Below are 16,319 nucleotides of genomic sequence, written 5' to 3'. Positions count from 1 at the left end.
CTGAGCCCCCTGCCCTCACAGCTGCCTGTCCACTGAGCCCCCTGCCCTCACAGCTGCCTGTCCACTGAGCCCCCTGCCCTCACAGCTGCCTGTCCACTGAGCTCCCTCCCTCCTCCTGGCTAAGCCCCCTGCCCTCACAGCTGCCTGTCCACTGAGCTCCCTACTGGCCACACTCCTTGCCGACAGCACTGTGGTGCAGGTGTCCCCTGAGCTCACCTAGGTGCTGCAGAGACCAGAAACGCAGGGCCCTCCCAAGGGGACTCTGCCTGCCTGGGGGGGATGGCTCCCATCTGGAAGCTCCCAGTGCAGAAGGTTCCTGGCTAAGGGACTTTGAAGGTGACGTGGGGCGGCTGTAGTAGGAACCCTAATTCACTTAGGACGTCGTGTAGCAGTCGGAAATGCTACTGTTTCAGGCGTAACTGAATTACTCCCCACTGCTGGCAGGAAGTGGATGCCTTTGAATGAGGGGGCCTGGAGGAGCACTTAACACATCACGGTCACGGGCTGCACGTCACGGTCACAGACTGCACGTCACCGTCAGACTGCACGTCACCGTCAGACTGCACGTCACTGTCACAGACTGCATGTCACGGTCACAGCTGCACGTCACCGTCAGACTGCACGTCACGATCACAGACTGCGTGTCACGGTCACAGCTGCACGTCACAGTCACAGACTGCGCGTCACGGTCACAGACTGCACGTCACGGTCACAGACTGCACGTCACGGTCACAGCTGCACGTCACGGTCACAGCTGCACGTCACTGTCAGACTGCACGTCACGGTCACAGCTGCACGTCACTGTCAGACTGCACGTCACGGTCACAGACTGCACGTCACCGTCAGACTGCACGTCACGGTCACAGCTGCACGTCACCATCAGACTACACGTCATGGTCACAGCTGCACGTCACGGTCACAGACTGCACGTCACGGTCACAGCTGCACGTCACGGTCACAGCTGCACGTCACCGTCAGACTACATGTCATGGTCACAGCTGCACGTCATGGTCACAGACTTCGTGTCACGGTCACAGACTGCACATCATGGTCACAGCTGCACGTCACTGTCAGACTGCACGTCACGGTCACAGCTGCACGTCCTGGTCAAGGGCTGCACATCAGGGTCATGGACTGCCGTACGAACACTCTCTCTTGTCGGAAGTGCGATCAGATGCTCCTTAGAGTGAGGACTTTATCTCAGGCCGTCAGACTGGCTTTCAGGGGACCTGTCCCCGGGGGATGACCTGTCCTGGGGGACGACCTCTGCCCCAAGGACGACATCATGCCTGGTAGTCAGTGATGGTGGGGAAGCCCCCTGATGAGAAGGATGGACACAGAGGCTGTGACGGTGGGCAAACACGGCAGAACTGAGGAGGGCACAGCGCCGTGCAGGGCCGGGCTCTGCCGTCCACAGGGCGCCGTGATGGGAGCTGGACAGACCCGATCGCACCGACCAGCCGGCAGGGTACCCTGTGGCTCAGCAGTACGGTTCTCGCCTCCCACGCAGGAGACCCAGGTTCAACTCCACCCAGGACACGTAAGTGTGGCCACGAGCCCACTCAGTGGAGGTGTGTGTGTGGCTTTGATGCCGAGAAGGCATCCGGCAGGGCGTGCGGGCTGACACGGGCTAGGAGGGAAGGCTGAGCACGCATGTGTGAGCTTATGAAACTCTGCCAGTGAAACCCCCCATCTCGCTGAAGGGCTCGTGAGCAGGGGGCCGACGTGAACACTGGGAGGTCAGGCGGCGAGGACGTCTGAAGGGCTGGCACGTCCACCTCCCCAGCAGGACTCTGCAGCTTTCTCCCAGCCAGGAAGAGTGGGCCCCAAAGAGCCCCCGCCCTGAGGCCTCATGGCATGGACTTTTTACGACTTCCTGGTCGCTATGCGGTGTCCAGGGGCTGGACCGGAGCAGTGCACTGTGCGTGTGTGTGTGTGTGTGTGTGTTTGGGGTGGGGGGCTCCACCAGGCTCAAGCTCAGAGCTTCCTCAGGACAGGGTGGATGCGGTGTGGACACAGGTGGCTGGAGGGAGTCCTGCCCAGTGACCCCACCTTCCCTGTGCTCCCTCCAGCGTGCCAGGGCAGGACAATGAGGAACACCTTACAGACCCTGGGCTGGCCGCCCCGACTTCCCCATGCCGCCCTCACAGCCCCGGTGCTGTCCGAGGCTGTGGTGGGAATCCAAGTCCTCTCCCCTGCCGCCTGGCACAGGGGCCCGGATTGCGGACGTGGCTGTGACGCTGTCATGCTTACAGCTCGTGCAAGGTGCCGTGTGACACCACCTACTGTCCTGTGTGAGCTGTGGATCCAACAGAGCCCAGGTGAACAGGTCCCACTGGCCCTGACATCCTCACGGCCACTGCTGTGCGTGGGAGCCACAGCGTCCATCTGTCTCATTCAGGGGCTTCCTGTTTGTGCATGACCCTCTACTTTTCCAAACATGATTCCTACGGGGCCCTGTGAGGCCATGGCCACAGCATGTGAGAGAGTCTCTCTGCCCTGGTTTCTCAGGCCTATCTCGGTGAATTCTCCTCGCTTCTGAGCGCCATGGGCATCACACCACATGGAGGAGCTGGCCTCACTTAGCGGCCGGCCTCACGGAGGGGCTGGCCTCACGGGGTGTGATGTGAGCTGGCTGGGGGAGTGGAGCTGCTGGTCGTGGTACAGGTACAACTGACCACAGTCCCAGGCAGGGACCTTCCTCCAGGCCCCGGTCTGTCTGAAAAGGGCCCTGACAGTTGAAGTCCTCAGCCCTGGAACTGCCCCAGCAGAGAAAGGATGTGCCAGGCCAGGGGGACACGGGACACCCGAGCACCAACTCACTTCTTTTTTTCTTGTAGTTTTTCCTCTTCTTAAACTTCATGTTGATTTTAGGCCACGATTCTGTCTTCTCCACCACGGTGGCTTCCACTCGAACAAGGTCCTTTCTGGAAGGAAGCAGAGGAAATGAGGACCTGCATCCACTGGTTCTCAATTCTAATGCCTCCCGTGGAAAGTTCTAGAATGCTTTCCTTTCCCTTCTGCTGATTACGGCAGTGAAAGCCCACACCGTGATGCTGTGGGAACCACATACTCACCTAAAGAGGCTGAGCTTGGGGACCGTAGGACAGCCGGGAAAGACCCAGTGGGCTGGCTGGTGACCGGCACAAGGACACCCTGACCCACTGTGGCCAAGAGGCGACGTGCTGTGCGTGGTGTTCACAGCAAGTGGGACCGGAACCCCCAACCAGCCTACCTGCCCTGTCTTCTGGGGCAGCTCTTCGGGCGTCTCATCGGTCAGCTCCCTGCCCGGCCTGTCTCTGTCAGAAGGGCCCTGTCCCCATGATCTGCTCCCCGACCAGCCTCTGTTCCTGTCATAACTGCCCCAACCCCCTTGGTCAGCTCCCCGTCCGGCCTCGAGGTCATTCCTGTCACAGAGCACGTACCCAAGGAGTGGCTTGCCGATTAACGTGAAGTTGTCAGACCCGACCAGCAGGACCTTTAGAGATCAAAGGAGAGCACTGCTTTAATCAATGAGCACCGTGACCCCGCGGGTCAGAGCAGAGCGCCCCTTCGGGGCTGTCCCCTTCATGGAGGCACATGGCCTCTTCTTTGTCCCGTGGAACAAGCAGTGGGCTTGAACTGCTGACCTTTCTGGTAGCAGATGAGAGCTTACCCACTTCCCCCCAGGGCACCCCCATCACACACTGGCTCACAACAGAGCAGCACCAGAGACGTGTGACCAGCGGGGGCCACGCTCCTGAGGGACAGAGACGCTGGGGACCCGGTGCCCAAACTCCCCGTGGGCATGGCCTTCCCTGACCCTGAGGAGGCAGCTTCCTGGGTGGTAGCCCTGGTGGCTTTCCTGTTCATGTCCCCAGTGAGACATGTAAAAACACAACAAAGTGGGGGAAAGCCTGGTGGCCCAGCGGGCTAAGCACTGGACTGCTAGCTGAACTGTTAGCTCTGAAGGGGAGATGAGGCTGTGAGCTGACTGAAGATTCAGCCGTGGACGCCCTCGGGGGTGGCTCTGAGACCTAGGGGGTGACTGGGGGGGTGGCTCAGAGCCCTCGGTCCCATGGGTCATTAGAGTAGACTCCTCCCCGTGGGGTTTTGCACTGTGGCAGTGTCCTCCGTGACCTCTGACAGAACGGGGCCTTTACAGGCGTCCACAGTACCACCCATGTCACTGAGATCAGGCTCGGCCTGGTCCTTCACGGCTGCTGCCGGCCTCTGTGGCACAGTCAGGTGGTCTCGCTGACATGAAGTGGACGCTGAGCGAGCACAGAGCCTGTGCGGAGGAGCCTGTGGGCCTCGGAGGAGCCGGTTAGACGTCGGCGGCTGCTCACCCTGCGCCGACAAGAACAAAACCAGCCCTAAGCGGGGACGTCTGAGGGCACAGTGCCTGTTCCACCACCCGTGGCTGGGGGGCAGCAGACTCCCACACAATGAAGAGAAATCCTGGGGTTACTCAGTGTGACCCCTCCCCACGACAGGGCTTCCCAAGGTAGGAAACGCCACCTGCAAAAGCCTCCCGTCGTCCTGACGCTGCCTGTTACACTGATGCTCAAAGTCCCCGTGCCCTGGCCCTCGTGCGCAGGGCGGGGTCCCCGAGGTCTTGGGGGGACAGGGAGGCTGTTCATGCTTCACAATCAACGTGGTCCACTCGGAGCTAGACCACACCTGGGTCCCAGGCTGCGGGAGCTCTCGGCAGATGGCGTGCCACAGTGGACTGACCCGTGTCCCCAACCAGGGTGGGCTGACCCGTGTCCCCCACCACGGCAGGCTGACCCGTGTCCCCCACCAGGGCGCGCTGACCCGTGTCCCCAGTGTGCTGTCCACGTGGCTGGCCCACGATCCTCAGCGTGGTCCAGAACTAAAGCCACCACAAACCGAAGCCTGCAGTGCAGCCCGCAGAGACTCACCCAGGAAGACCCCTAGTCAGGTTGTGAGGCCGTAAATCTTGAGGGGAGGAGACTGTCCATCCTTCCTCAGAGCGCTGGGTGCAGATGAACCGCGGACCTTCAGGTTAGCAGCCTGCCCGCTAACACATTACGCCACAGGGGCTTCCCAATCACATAGATTAACCATCTGTTTCTGTTGGGTGCTGTCGCGGAGCACGACCCGCAGCGACGCTCTGGACGGCAGATCTGAACCCTGTCCGGCGCCGTCCTCACCTCCTGACCCAGCAGAGCCCGCTGCGGCAGTCGCTGTGCCATCACCTGGCCGAGGGTCCTCCTCTCCTTCACCGCCCCTTTGCCTTTCCAAGCGTGACGTCCTCCGTGGAACAGCCTCTCCCAGCAACACGCCCAAAGTATGTGGGCGGAAGCTTTACCCTCCTGTCCTCCAGGGAGCACTCTGGCTGCACCTTCTCCGGGACATAACCGATCTGTTCCTCTGGCCGTCCGCAGGACATCGGGCACTCTCCTCCAGCACCACCCTTCAAAGGCGTCAGTTTCTCTGTCATTCTTATTCACTGTTCAGCTCTCCGATGCACAGCAAGTTACTGAACCACGCACACCTTAGTACTCAAAGGGACACCACTGCTCCTGAATAATTTGGAGAGGTCCTTAACTGCAGATTTTTCCAATGCAGTAAGTCTTCTGATCTCCTTAGGGCTGATATCCAGTGTACTGAACGCAGATTCCAGTAAGATGAAGCCGCTGACAGTTTCAACCATTTCTCCATCTATCATGTTGTTGCCTACTGGTCCAGTGGGGAGAATTTCTGTTTTCTTGGTGTTGAGATGTAACCCATAGTGAAGGCTGCAGCCTGTGATTTTCTGCAGCAAGTGCTTCAAAACTCTGCCTCACTTTCAGGAAGCAAGGCTCTATCATTTGCATAACGAAAGGTATAGGTGAGTCTTCCTCCAATCCTGACAACTAGGCCCTCAACAGCACAGGAGGAGTGGAAACACGTGGCTAAACCAGCAGGCAAACCACACAACTCTGAATGGATAGACGCCGATCCAGTGCCCAAAGTGGATCCAACTCCCTGGGGACCCAGGATGGGGGACAATTTGGAATCAACCTCGGCGGGGCATTTCAGTACTTAACAGGACTAACAGGTATCGTTCTATGCTGTCATGTACTGTTGGGTTAGAACCGACCCATCGCTGGCTCTCCAGCAGGTCGTCAGTGGCAGGAACTCACCCAGGAACTGACTGCCCGTCTATCTCCCACAGAGCAGCTGGTGGATTTGAACCGTGTGCTTTCGGGTTGGCAGCACAGCTTCTTACTACCAGGCCACCAGAGCTGCCTTTGTTTTTTTAAATCTATTCAATTTTAAATTATCTTTATGCTGAACGGAAAGTGGTTCCAAGCTCAGTCATAGTGAAACCTTCAGGGTAAGAAGAGAGAGGTGAGTGTCTCGTCAGGACAGAACCTTCGTGTCAGTGTGCGTGCACCTGCTTTCCTCGATGGTCACGGTCACGGTCTCTGTGAAACACGCTGACCGTCAGCGGCACCGCTTAGGTTCTCACCCCGATGGAGATGCGAGCTGACTGACGGGGGCCATGACAGCCAGCGCTGCTACACTCATCTACACCCTCCAGGTTGTTTTCCAGATTAAACGTAGCTTTAATCTCACACAGCTGCCTGTGACGGTTATTACATCTAGGGCTCAAACGTTTTCCTCTGGGAACATCTCTGAGCAGAAGGCAAATCAATAAAGCCGAGCTTGGTCCCATAGGGGCCGTGGAAGACGCTTGCCCTGGGGACAAACACCGCAGGCTCTGAGGCCCTGGGGGGCGGTGCCCGGTCTGCTGAGGCCTGGGGGCAGTGCCTGGTGTTCTGAGGCCCTGGGGGCAGTGCCCAGTCTGCTGAGGCCCGGGGGCAGTGCCTGGTCTGCTGAGGCCCGGGGGGCAGTGCCCGGTCTGCTAAGGCCCTGGGGCAGTGCCCGGTGTTCTGAGGCCCTGGGGGCAGTGCCCGGTGTTCTGAGGCCCTGGGGGCAGTGCCCGGTGTTCTGAGGCCCTGGGGGCAGTGCCCAGTCTGCTGAGGCCCTGGGGGCAGTGCCCAGTCTGCTGAGGCCCGGGGGCAGTGCCTGGTGTTCTGAGGCCCTGGGGGCAGTGCCCAGTCTGCTGAGGCCCGGGGGCAGTGCCTGGTGTTCTGAGGCCCGGGGGCAGTGCCCGGCCATGCACCTATAGTGAACGCCCCTCCCTGGACCCAAGTGAGGAGCTGGGTGACCAAGACCCCTCTGTACCTTCTCCAGGCGGATCCTCTCGCCACAGGCGACGTCCAGCTCGTTTTCCACCAGAATCAGGTCCTCGTTGGTGACCTTCCACTGGTGGCTGGCAAAGTGCACCACAGCGAAGAGCCTGCCATAGTGGCCCTCGGCGATGAGCTTATTCACGGTCCCCACCACCTCTGCCGGGAGAGGACACTGGACAGTGAGCAGCTGGGGAACAGCCCTGTGACAGCCCCGCGGGACCTGCATGTTCATTCCCCTCCACCCCCGCCCAGGGACCTCCCTGCTCAGCCCCCACCCCGACCCTACAGGGACCTCCCTGCTCTGTCCCCTCCACCCTGATCCTTCAGGGACTTCACTGCTCAGCCTCCTCTGTGGCAGGCCACTCTGTCCTGGGTCCTGGCCTGTGACAGCTGGGAGGCACCCACGCCAGCATGGTGAGGTCGGTCACGTTCACATGGGCACCTCCTCATGTGAGGTGTGCACTTTCTCACGGCCCTGTGCTGCATGGAGCCCCAGAACCACCTCACAGGGGTCTCCTCCCACGCCGTGTCCTGTGTGGCTCCCCCAGCTCTTGGGTCATCTTTCTGAGGTAGGGAAATGCCCCCCTTGCTTGGCTCTCTTTCAGGGTTCATGGAGGGCCCGAGGCTGAGTGTGTGAAATCAGAGAAAAGGGAGGCCTTTCTGTAAACCAGGAAACCAGGGAGTTACAGCCCTTGGAGCCGCCGGGAAGGACGCTACCCAACACACGGCTTCACGCTGGCCCCGGGCGTGCTGTCACTGTCCTCACCTTGACTCAGCCCCGAGTGTCACCAGGTTGGTTAATGCTGAGCAGACTCCCGGTGCAGAAGCCCAGCTGGCCTGGCTCTGCCCTGGACACAACACTGAGGCCACAGCCGACACTGGCAGGGCAGGAGTGTGACTGGGGCACACCATCCCTCCCCCTGCTACCAGAGCTCCGCCCGGCGGCATGGCCCTCGGCCAGGAGGAAGCCGTCTGCTGTGGCGACTGTGTCCTGCACAGCACCCACGACAGGATTGTAAGACTAGAGGACTCGATTATCATAGTCAGGATTCTCAGCTTCTTGGAAAAGCGCGGGTTCGGTGCCTGTCACAGCTTGGGTGGCAGCTGGCTGTGCCCCTGCGTCCAGGCCACTTGGCTCAGATGGCCCTGCCTATGGCTAGTACAAGGCCACCTCGTCCTCATGGGCCACGAGGCGGTGCTCTCGCAGCTGGGGGAGGGTCCTGCTCTGAGCCCACATGTGCACCACGGGCCGGGTCACCCTCACTGGGCACTGCCACCTGCAGGCGCCCAGGGGCCATCGTGTGGTTCCATGGTTTCTAGTCCAGGAAAATGGAGAGGTGCTTTCACACCTGTGTGTCCACAGCCCCTGGAGACGAGGTCACCTCCCGGGCACTGGCCCCGGGGAGGCCCTTACCTGCATGGTGCTTCGCCTCTTCTTTGGGGTCGGGCAGCACGATCTCTGGCCATGGCGGGGAGCTCAGGGATGTTTTCGGAACGTATCTGGGGAGATAATTTCACAGAGCAGGTCACACGTGATGTGGTGGCACAAGCCCCCCAAGAAGCAGTGCGCACGGAATGGTGGGAGGTCCTGAGCCGGGGTCCGTGTGAGCTGTCCTGTGACATGTACAGGACGGGGTGGGATGCTGCGTGGGCACGTGTGCACACGTTTAAACGTGCCAGGTGTGGAGCCACTGTGCCCTCGTGCAGACCCCACCCCTGCTATGACCCGAGGCCAGGTGTCCACCTGCACACGTGCTCTCAGAACCTTGTGTTTGCAGGGACAATAGCTACAGGTCAGTAGTTAACTCACGGATCCTAGGCACCCCGTCCTGGGCCAGTGCTCCTCAGTTAGCCCGCGCTCTGGACGGGCCACGTCAAAAGCCGGGCTCCAGTGACCTCCCCCACAATGATCAGCACTGTCCTCTCTCAGGGAGAGCCCCAGCCAGGTGGGACCTGACCCCCTCACTCCCACACAGGAGCCCCCATTTCACGCCCGCCCTTCCACTTTTGAGTAGCAAGGCCGCGAGCAAGTTACTCAGCTACTCCATCCCCGACTCCCCTAGCAGAGGAGAGAACAAAGCCACGGGCTCAGGGAGTGAATGTGCACCTGGACTTGGCAGGTGGGCCACGTGCCAGGCTCCCCTGTGCCCGCGTCTGCTCTCTCTCACCTAGTGACAGTGGACGCAGTGTGGGCAGCGTCCTTCACGCTCGTAACCTCCGGTGGCTTTCCCCTCCCCACTGACGCCCACGGATGGAGAAAGGGGCGCTGGAGCAGGAGGAACAGGCAGGGCTCTCATTCCCTGACCACTCTTCCCTCTAGGGGAGGGGCGGCTGGACCCCCCCCAGGCCATCTAGATGGACTCAGGTGGTCTCTCTGCTTTTCCTGTTACTAAAACACCCCCTGCCCTGCCTCCACACAACTGTTGTGAGGCCGACTGAGTGGGGTGCAGTGGGGTCAGCCTGCAGGACAGGGCAGACACCCCCACACCACTGTGAGGCCGACTGAGCCAGGAGTAGGTGGGTCAGCCTGCAGGAGGACCCCCCCCCCCCCACCGCTGTGAGGCCGACTGAGAGGGGAGCGGTGGGGTCAGCCTGCAGGAGGACCCCCCCCCCCCCCACCGCTGTGAGGCCGACTGAGAGGGGAGCGGTGGGGTCAGCCTGCAGGACCGGGCAGAGCTGCCCTGCAGGGTTTCTAAGGCTGTAAACTCCTTGGGAAAGAGACTGTTTTGTCTTTCTACTGAGGAACAGAGAATGGGTTTGAACTGCTGACTCTGAGGTTAGCAGACAAGCCTTTCAACCACTATCCTACAGTCTCAGTAAGCCCTTATCTGCATAAAACCCCAACAAAACCTGACTAAACGAGAGCGCTGCCCTGCAGTAACTCTGCTGTCCCGAGAGGCCGGGTCTCCCCAGACTGTTCACTGGGACTCGGGGTGCTTTGTGTGACCTGAGTGAGGGGGGACGGCTGCCCCCACTCTGGGGTTCTCATGAACTCCCCGGGGGTGGCTGGGCAGTGGACCGGGGATGCTGCTGTGGCTGGTGGGAAGCTGGCCTCCTTGGCGGGCTCTGGTGAGGCCCAGGTGCAGACAGACTTGAGAGAAGGATAAACTCGACAGCTGGACCCGGAGGGTGGGATCATTCAGAAAAAAGGAAAAGGCAGCCCCACCTGCTAGGATGCAGCCTGGGAATCCACCTCCACCTGGTCTCGGTTTTCAGCTGCTCCTTCCAGACTGGCTGTCCTGCCCCAACCTCCACTACGACCCTCGATGACAGCGGGCATATAGGAAGGCTTGCTGGACTTCAGGTACCGTCCAGCACTGGGACAAATTCTTTACTCTGGTACAGACTTCACTCCCCGTTTTCGGGAGGAAATGCAGCCCGGGTTGACCAGCTCCTTGTCCAGCATTTCTAGCGAGCAGGGGCAGAGAGCCGGACCAATGTGGGTCCCTAACACCACTGACACCTTGCACTGCTCCTGGGGTTGGTAAGTGGTGAAGTGCCCAGCTACAAACAGAAAGGCTGTAGGTTTGAATCCACCCAGAGGTTCTTTGGAAGAAAGGCCTGGTGGTCTCCTTCCAAACAAAACCAGCCTCTGAGAAGCTGTGGACGGCCTTGCTCCTCATACCTGGAGTCGCCCAACAGCAACCTAGGGGCCAACTCCACAGCAACCATGTCTTGGTAAAGTTCACCCGCTTTGCCAAAACTTACTCCTGCATTTTTTTTTCAGGTAAGTACCTAGTTTATTGGAGATATTTTTTTCTCTTTTTTACAACAGCTAAGCTTTCTAATTTTTTAAATGAATTCCTTGTTGCACATTTTCTTCCCTCCTCCCACCCCAGTCCGCTTTGCTACGCATTCCTCCTCAAGATTCTGAGCACCTCCTCTCTCCCGTCTCAGGCAGAACTCTCTAAGCAGGAGTCACACGTCTTCCTTCGGGTGAAGGCGGCCTGGGCTCTGGGAACCTCTCTCAGGGGACGCCTGCAGCCAGGGAAGACCCAGATGCTCTGGAACACCTGAGCGCCCGCCCACCCCGCCCACCGCACAGGCTGCCGCAGGGCTCTTCTGGATTTACCCTTGAGGACGTGCAGTGCTCTGGGAACTGGAGCTGCGAGCGGCGGGCCAGAGGGAAGCTGCGGGGACAAGAGATGTGATTACTAAGGTGATATGCAACACCGCTCCATCTCCATCAACACCTCGGTGCAGTCACTGCTGTACCCAGTTTAAACCACTGTAACACTACTTAAAACTACAACAAATCTCTGGTCCCTCCTGACAACATGTCCAAACTCCGTGAGAAAAAGTTCCACCGTCCTTGTCTCTAAGGAGCAGCCTGGTTGCACTCCCTCCAGGACAGACTCTGTTTCCTTCAGTGGTTCACAGGCTTATCCACGGGCTATCCACGGGCTCTCCACGGGCTATCCACGGGCTTATCCACAGGCTTATCCACAGGCTATCCACGGGCTAGCCACGGGCTAGTTAGCACTCAGCTCCCGCAACTCACAGACACTGTCTTCTTCTGTCATCCTTATTCATAGCTTTAACTTTCAGAAGCATTTCATTTTACTTAGATCTACAATCAACACTGCCTGGCAAATCCTAAAACGGTTCCATTTATGCTAAAATAGCTGAGTCCTTAGACCTGTTTTTCTAGTTTCTTCCAGGAACACAGGTACAAGCTGTCTGCCTGCCCTGTTGTTATCAGCCACGCTTGCAGAACCAGATCCATATCAAGCAGGTGAGAGCTTCTCTTAAGCCATATTGTTAACATTTCCACGAGCTTATGTGATTCTTAGGGAGCTCTTGTGGCCTAATGGTAAGGAGTTGGGCTAGCAACCCAAAGGAATGTGGTTCAAATCCACCAGCTGCTCTGAGGGAAAAAGACGGACAATTTCCTCCTGTGTGAATGTTGTTGTTATGTGACAATGAGTCACCTGCCTCCGGAAACCCTATGAACCTGGAGAAAGGATAAAAGTCACATAAGTGCTGAGGACTTTCATTCACAGGGTAGCTATGAGTCGCCTAAGACTCAACGGTACTTATACTTAACAACAATAACACCAACATAGAGAGAGACCAGTTGGCCTAGTGCACAGAAAGTGATGCTCCCAAACCAAAGGTGGGTGACTCTAATCCATGGCCCTCAGGCCTGTTTTTCATTGTTTTTGGTCAAACATTCTTTTAGGTCATACAGCCCTGGTGTGTGTCCACCTGCCGTACAGCGTAACTTGTGGTTGCTGTGAGGCTGAACACTGTGACACTGATGTGTCAAATGCATTAATGGTTACCCATGGGAGACAGTGTTTGGTGGAGTTTCCCAATTAAAACAAGCTTGGAAGCAGGAGTGGCATCCATGTCTGTAATAGCTTGCCTCCAGAAACACTATGAACCTGGAGAAAGGATGACTGAGGACTTTGGTTCATAGGGTCGCTATGAGTCGCCTACGACTCGAAGGCACTTAACAACAACAACAACAACTTGCTGGTGGGTCACTTGGGGTGGGTTCTGCCTAGAGGCAGCTATAACAACATGTAATTTTTAACTCTGCCACATACCGGGATTGTGTAGATGTAGACGATAGCGGCTTCCTCCGAGCTTTAGTGGAAAACATTTGGGTTGCTGCTGGAGCTCTGTAGCACTGTGTCCCCCAGTCTGTAAGCTTCCTGTCCCCAACATCTAAAACTGTCCTTTAGTCTGTCTCTGGGTCACTTTTTCTGTCTGGCTGTGACAATGAACCCTGATAGACTTTCCCTCTGGAGAACAAACTCCAACAAGCACACGCGTTAGCAGTGGTTAAGGACCTCTCCAAAAAAGCTAATGGGAAATGATGTCAAAGTCTAAGTGCACCTGATGAAAGCCCTAGTATTTTCAAGTGCTTCTCATGCATCTGAAAGTTCTTTTGGTAGCTGACGGTATTTTTGGTATTCTCTGCCAATGACACCATTCAAAGACATGAATTCTTTTATCTTGTTTCACATACTGTGTTCAGTTGATGTGGCTCACTGAAGCACTTGAAACTTAATTGTTTCAGAAAACTACCTCAGACTGATGAACACCTCCTGCTTCCAGGACTCCAGAACTTTCTGTGTCTCGGTGATCTTGTGATCAGCCTTCACACGGTTCCTATTCCTCTTTCTTTGCAATGTTTTACTGTGTACTGCTCTCTTTAAAGATGTAAGTATCTCAACACGATGGTCAACAAATCAAAATCCCTTGTTCAAAGTTCTTGATCAAATACTTCAGTCGGCACCTTGATGTACTTAATAAAAACATGATGGCTACCTTGCTGTAGCTAGGTGCCGTCGAGGTGAATATGACCCACAGCGACCCTACGAACAACAGAGCTGAACGCTGTCCTGTCCTATGCCAACCTGACACACCTGAGCCCACTGCTGCGGTCACTGCGTCGATCCACGTGGTGGAGGAGGGTCTTCCTCTCTTTCACCTACCCTCTACCTCTCCCAGCAAGCAGCCTCTTTCCAAGGTATAGCCTCTCCTAGCAGCATGCCCGAAGTATGTGAGATGAAGCTTTGTAATTTTTGCCTCCAAAGAGACTCTGGCTGCACTTTCTCTAAGAAATACCTGTTTGTTCTTTTGGCTGTCCATGGGATATTCAGCTCTCTTCTCCAACACCACAAGTCAAAGGCACAGAAAACAACTGAAAAGACAATAGCCTGAATCAGGCATACCTTGATCCTCAAACTTTAAAGGCGTCTAATAAACTACTGAGGTGTTTATTTCTGACAAGAGGACTGCAAAGCTTGGAGGATAAGATACTCTTCTATCTAGGAACTGTTGCTCATGCACGTCCTCCGCTCCAGTTTCCTGAACATTTTGGGGATGTGACAGGCACCTGATGCCTGTGCATTTGAATCACTCCTCCCCACTTCCCACTATGCGACCCTGATTCCTCTCTGCCTGTTGCCCATAGCCCCTGTATACACACAGATACTATGAGTAGCTGAAACGCCATATTCACGCGAGAAATCGAGATCTGAACTCTGGCGGCTCTGATGCTACAGGACTGTCTAAAGAACAAACAAATATGTTCCGGAGAGGGTGCAGCCATGGTGAGGCTTTGTCTCACATGCTCCGGGTATGTTGCTGCTTGAAAAGAGACATAATGCTCAGAAAGGTGGAGGGTTGGTGAAGGAAAAGGAAGACCCTCGACTAGGCGGACTGGCACCATGACTGCTGCAATGGGCTCTAACGTGTTAGGAAGTGTGAGGATGGCTCAGGATACGGTAGAATTCAGGTCTGTTGTTCATCAGGTTACTCTAAGTTGTACTCAACTCAGAGGCACCTAACAACAACAACAACAAGATTGAAGCTCAAGGCGAGCTCTGGTGGCCTAGTGGCAGGAAATTGCACTGCAGTCCCAGAGGTGCATGGTTCAAATCCACCAGATGCTCTGCTGATGAAGGAGGAACAATCGCCTCCTGTACCAGTCAGATCCAATTTGATGGTACACACATAAAATAAATAAATAAAAAAATTTTTTTTTATTAAAAAAAGACTGAAGGTCAACATCAAGAAAACAAATATTCTCACCATTAGGCCAATTAGCAACACCATGATGGATGGAGAAGGGTTTGAGATTGTGAACAATTTCAGCTTGCTCAGGTCCACAATCAATGCTCTTGACACCAGCAGCAAGGCAATCAAAAGATGAACTGGATTAGGAAAATCTGCTATCAGGGACCTCTCCAGAACACTGAAGAGCAAAGATGTCAGTCTAGAGACTAAGGTGTGCCTGATCCAGGGCCTGGTCTCTGCAATTACTTGCTATGCATCAGAGAACTGGACAGTGACTAAAGATGACAGAAGAACATAAGCCTTTGAGCTGTGGTGCTGGAGAAGTGTTGAACACACCATGGAGTGCTAGAAGAACAAACAGGTTCACCCTAGAGAGGGTGAAACCAGGCTGCTCCTGGAGGCAAGGGAGAACTCCGACTCACACACTTTGGGCGTGTTGTCATGAAGGACCAGTCCTTGGAGAAGGACATCATGGAAAGACGGAGGGACAGCCTAGGAGAGGAGGACCCTGGATGACACAGATTGACACAGTGACTGGGGTAATGGGGTCAGGGGTGTCAGAGAGGGTGAGATTGGCTCAAGATAAAGCAGGGTACAGAGCTGTTGTGCATAGGGTCGGCATGAGTCGTAGGTGACTCGATGACACAAAACAACACAAATGTCACAAAAATAACGCGCTTAGACAGACACTACCAGACATGGACGCAGACGGAGGACGGAGGCCGGGAGCACGCCTCGCCACGTCCTCGCCCTCACCCCGCCGCCCGGCTCTCACCTGCTGCGGGTCCCGAAGCCCTAACGATGCTGCGGCTGCACGCGGACACCAGCCGCCCGAGTGTCACCGGCAACGCCATGGCTGCCACGGCCGCGGCCATCTTTCCGGAACCGCGGCCGGAAGCGGAAGTGGCGGGAGCGTGTGCGTCGACGCACGGGGACCGGCTGGGAGCTGCAGCGGGGGTGGGAGGATCCGGGCCGGGCGAGGCGCCGAGGGTTCGGAGCGGCCGAGGGTTCCGCGGGGCCGGCGGTCTGGCGGAGGAGATGGCCTCGGCCGCGGTGGAGAGCTTCGTGAGCAAGCAGCTGGACCTGCTGGAGCTCGAGAGGGACGCGGAGGTCGAGGAGCGCAGGTACTGCCCACCGCGGCCCTGCGGCCGCTGCCCTCCCCGCTTAGCGCCGCTGCCCGGGCCGCCGGCCTCGGCTCGGCCACCTCGGTGGGGACCTCCGAGCTGCCCGCGGCTGCGTTTTCGGACCCTAGGACGCCCTTTCTGTTCTCGATCTTTCCGAGCGTACCCTCAGCGGGCAGGGCTGGCGCGTTGGGAGCGCAGTTCCAGCCCCTGCGCCTCGTGAGCAGCAGAGAGGCGCTCCCGACCTGGCAGTGGTGCAGGCACGCTGCGTGACTTGGTGCAGGCATCCATTCACTCCCAGGGGGGGCGGGAAAGCGGCTCCTCGTGCAGACAAGTGCAACATCTTTTGACTTTTTGTCTGCTGGTAACAAGCGTGTTCGTTGATTGTGGATCCCAGTGAGATGACAACTTCAATCGCCATCTGTCCTGATGTTGCTTCTCGCCCCAGTGGTGAGGTTCGGGGCTCGTAAGCACAGAG

At 57.1% G+C, this 16,319-nt stretch overlaps 2 protein-coding genes across 3 annotated transcripts in view; one reads left to right on the top strand and one right to left on the bottom strand.

The window, feature by feature from the left end:
* The window catches only part of MRPL21 (mitochondrial ribosomal protein L21), a 15,968-nt gene extending 373 nt beyond the window's left edge, over window positions 1-15,595 (bottom strand). The window contains exons 1-6 of the mRNA XM_006893234.1: window positions 15,496-15,595; window positions 11,260-11,317; window positions 8,602-8,687; window positions 7,180-7,343; window positions 3,426-3,478; window positions 2,824-2,927 (exon numbers count right to left, since the gene is read on the bottom strand). Of these exons, the coding sequence (XP_006893296.1) occupies window positions 2,824-2,927; window positions 3,426-3,478; window positions 7,180-7,343; window positions 8,602-8,687; window positions 11,260-11,317; window positions 15,496-15,595 (565 nt within the window). The remainder of the gene's footprint in view (window positions 1-2,823; window positions 2,928-3,425; window positions 3,479-7,179; window positions 7,344-8,601; window positions 8,688-11,259; window positions 11,318-15,495) is intronic.
* A 163-nt stretch (window positions 15,596-15,758) lies between these two features.
* The window catches only part of IGHMBP2 (immunoglobulin mu binding protein 2), a 32,826-nt gene continuing 32,265 nt past the window's right edge, over window positions 15,759-16,319 (top strand). For both annotated transcript variants that reach the window (XM_006893233.1, XM_006893232.1), the window contains exon 1: window positions 15,759-15,844. In XM_006893233.1, the coding sequence (XP_006893295.1) occupies window positions 15,759-15,844 (86 nt within the window). The remainder of the gene's footprint in view (window positions 15,845-16,319) is intronic.

The sequence above is a fragment of the Elephantulus edwardii genome, unplaced genomic scaffold (genome assembly GCF_000299155.1).
Source record: "Elephantulus edwardii isolate Elephantulus edwardi_28Jun2011 unplaced genomic scaffold, EleEdw1.0 scaffold00126, whole genome shotgun sequence".
Lineage (NCBI taxonomy): Eukaryota > Metazoa > Chordata > Mammalia > Macroscelidea > Macroscelididae > Elephantulus > Elephantulus edwardii.
Note: the sequence above shows the minus strand (reverse complement) of the source record. Positions and strands in the feature narration are given on the sequence as shown.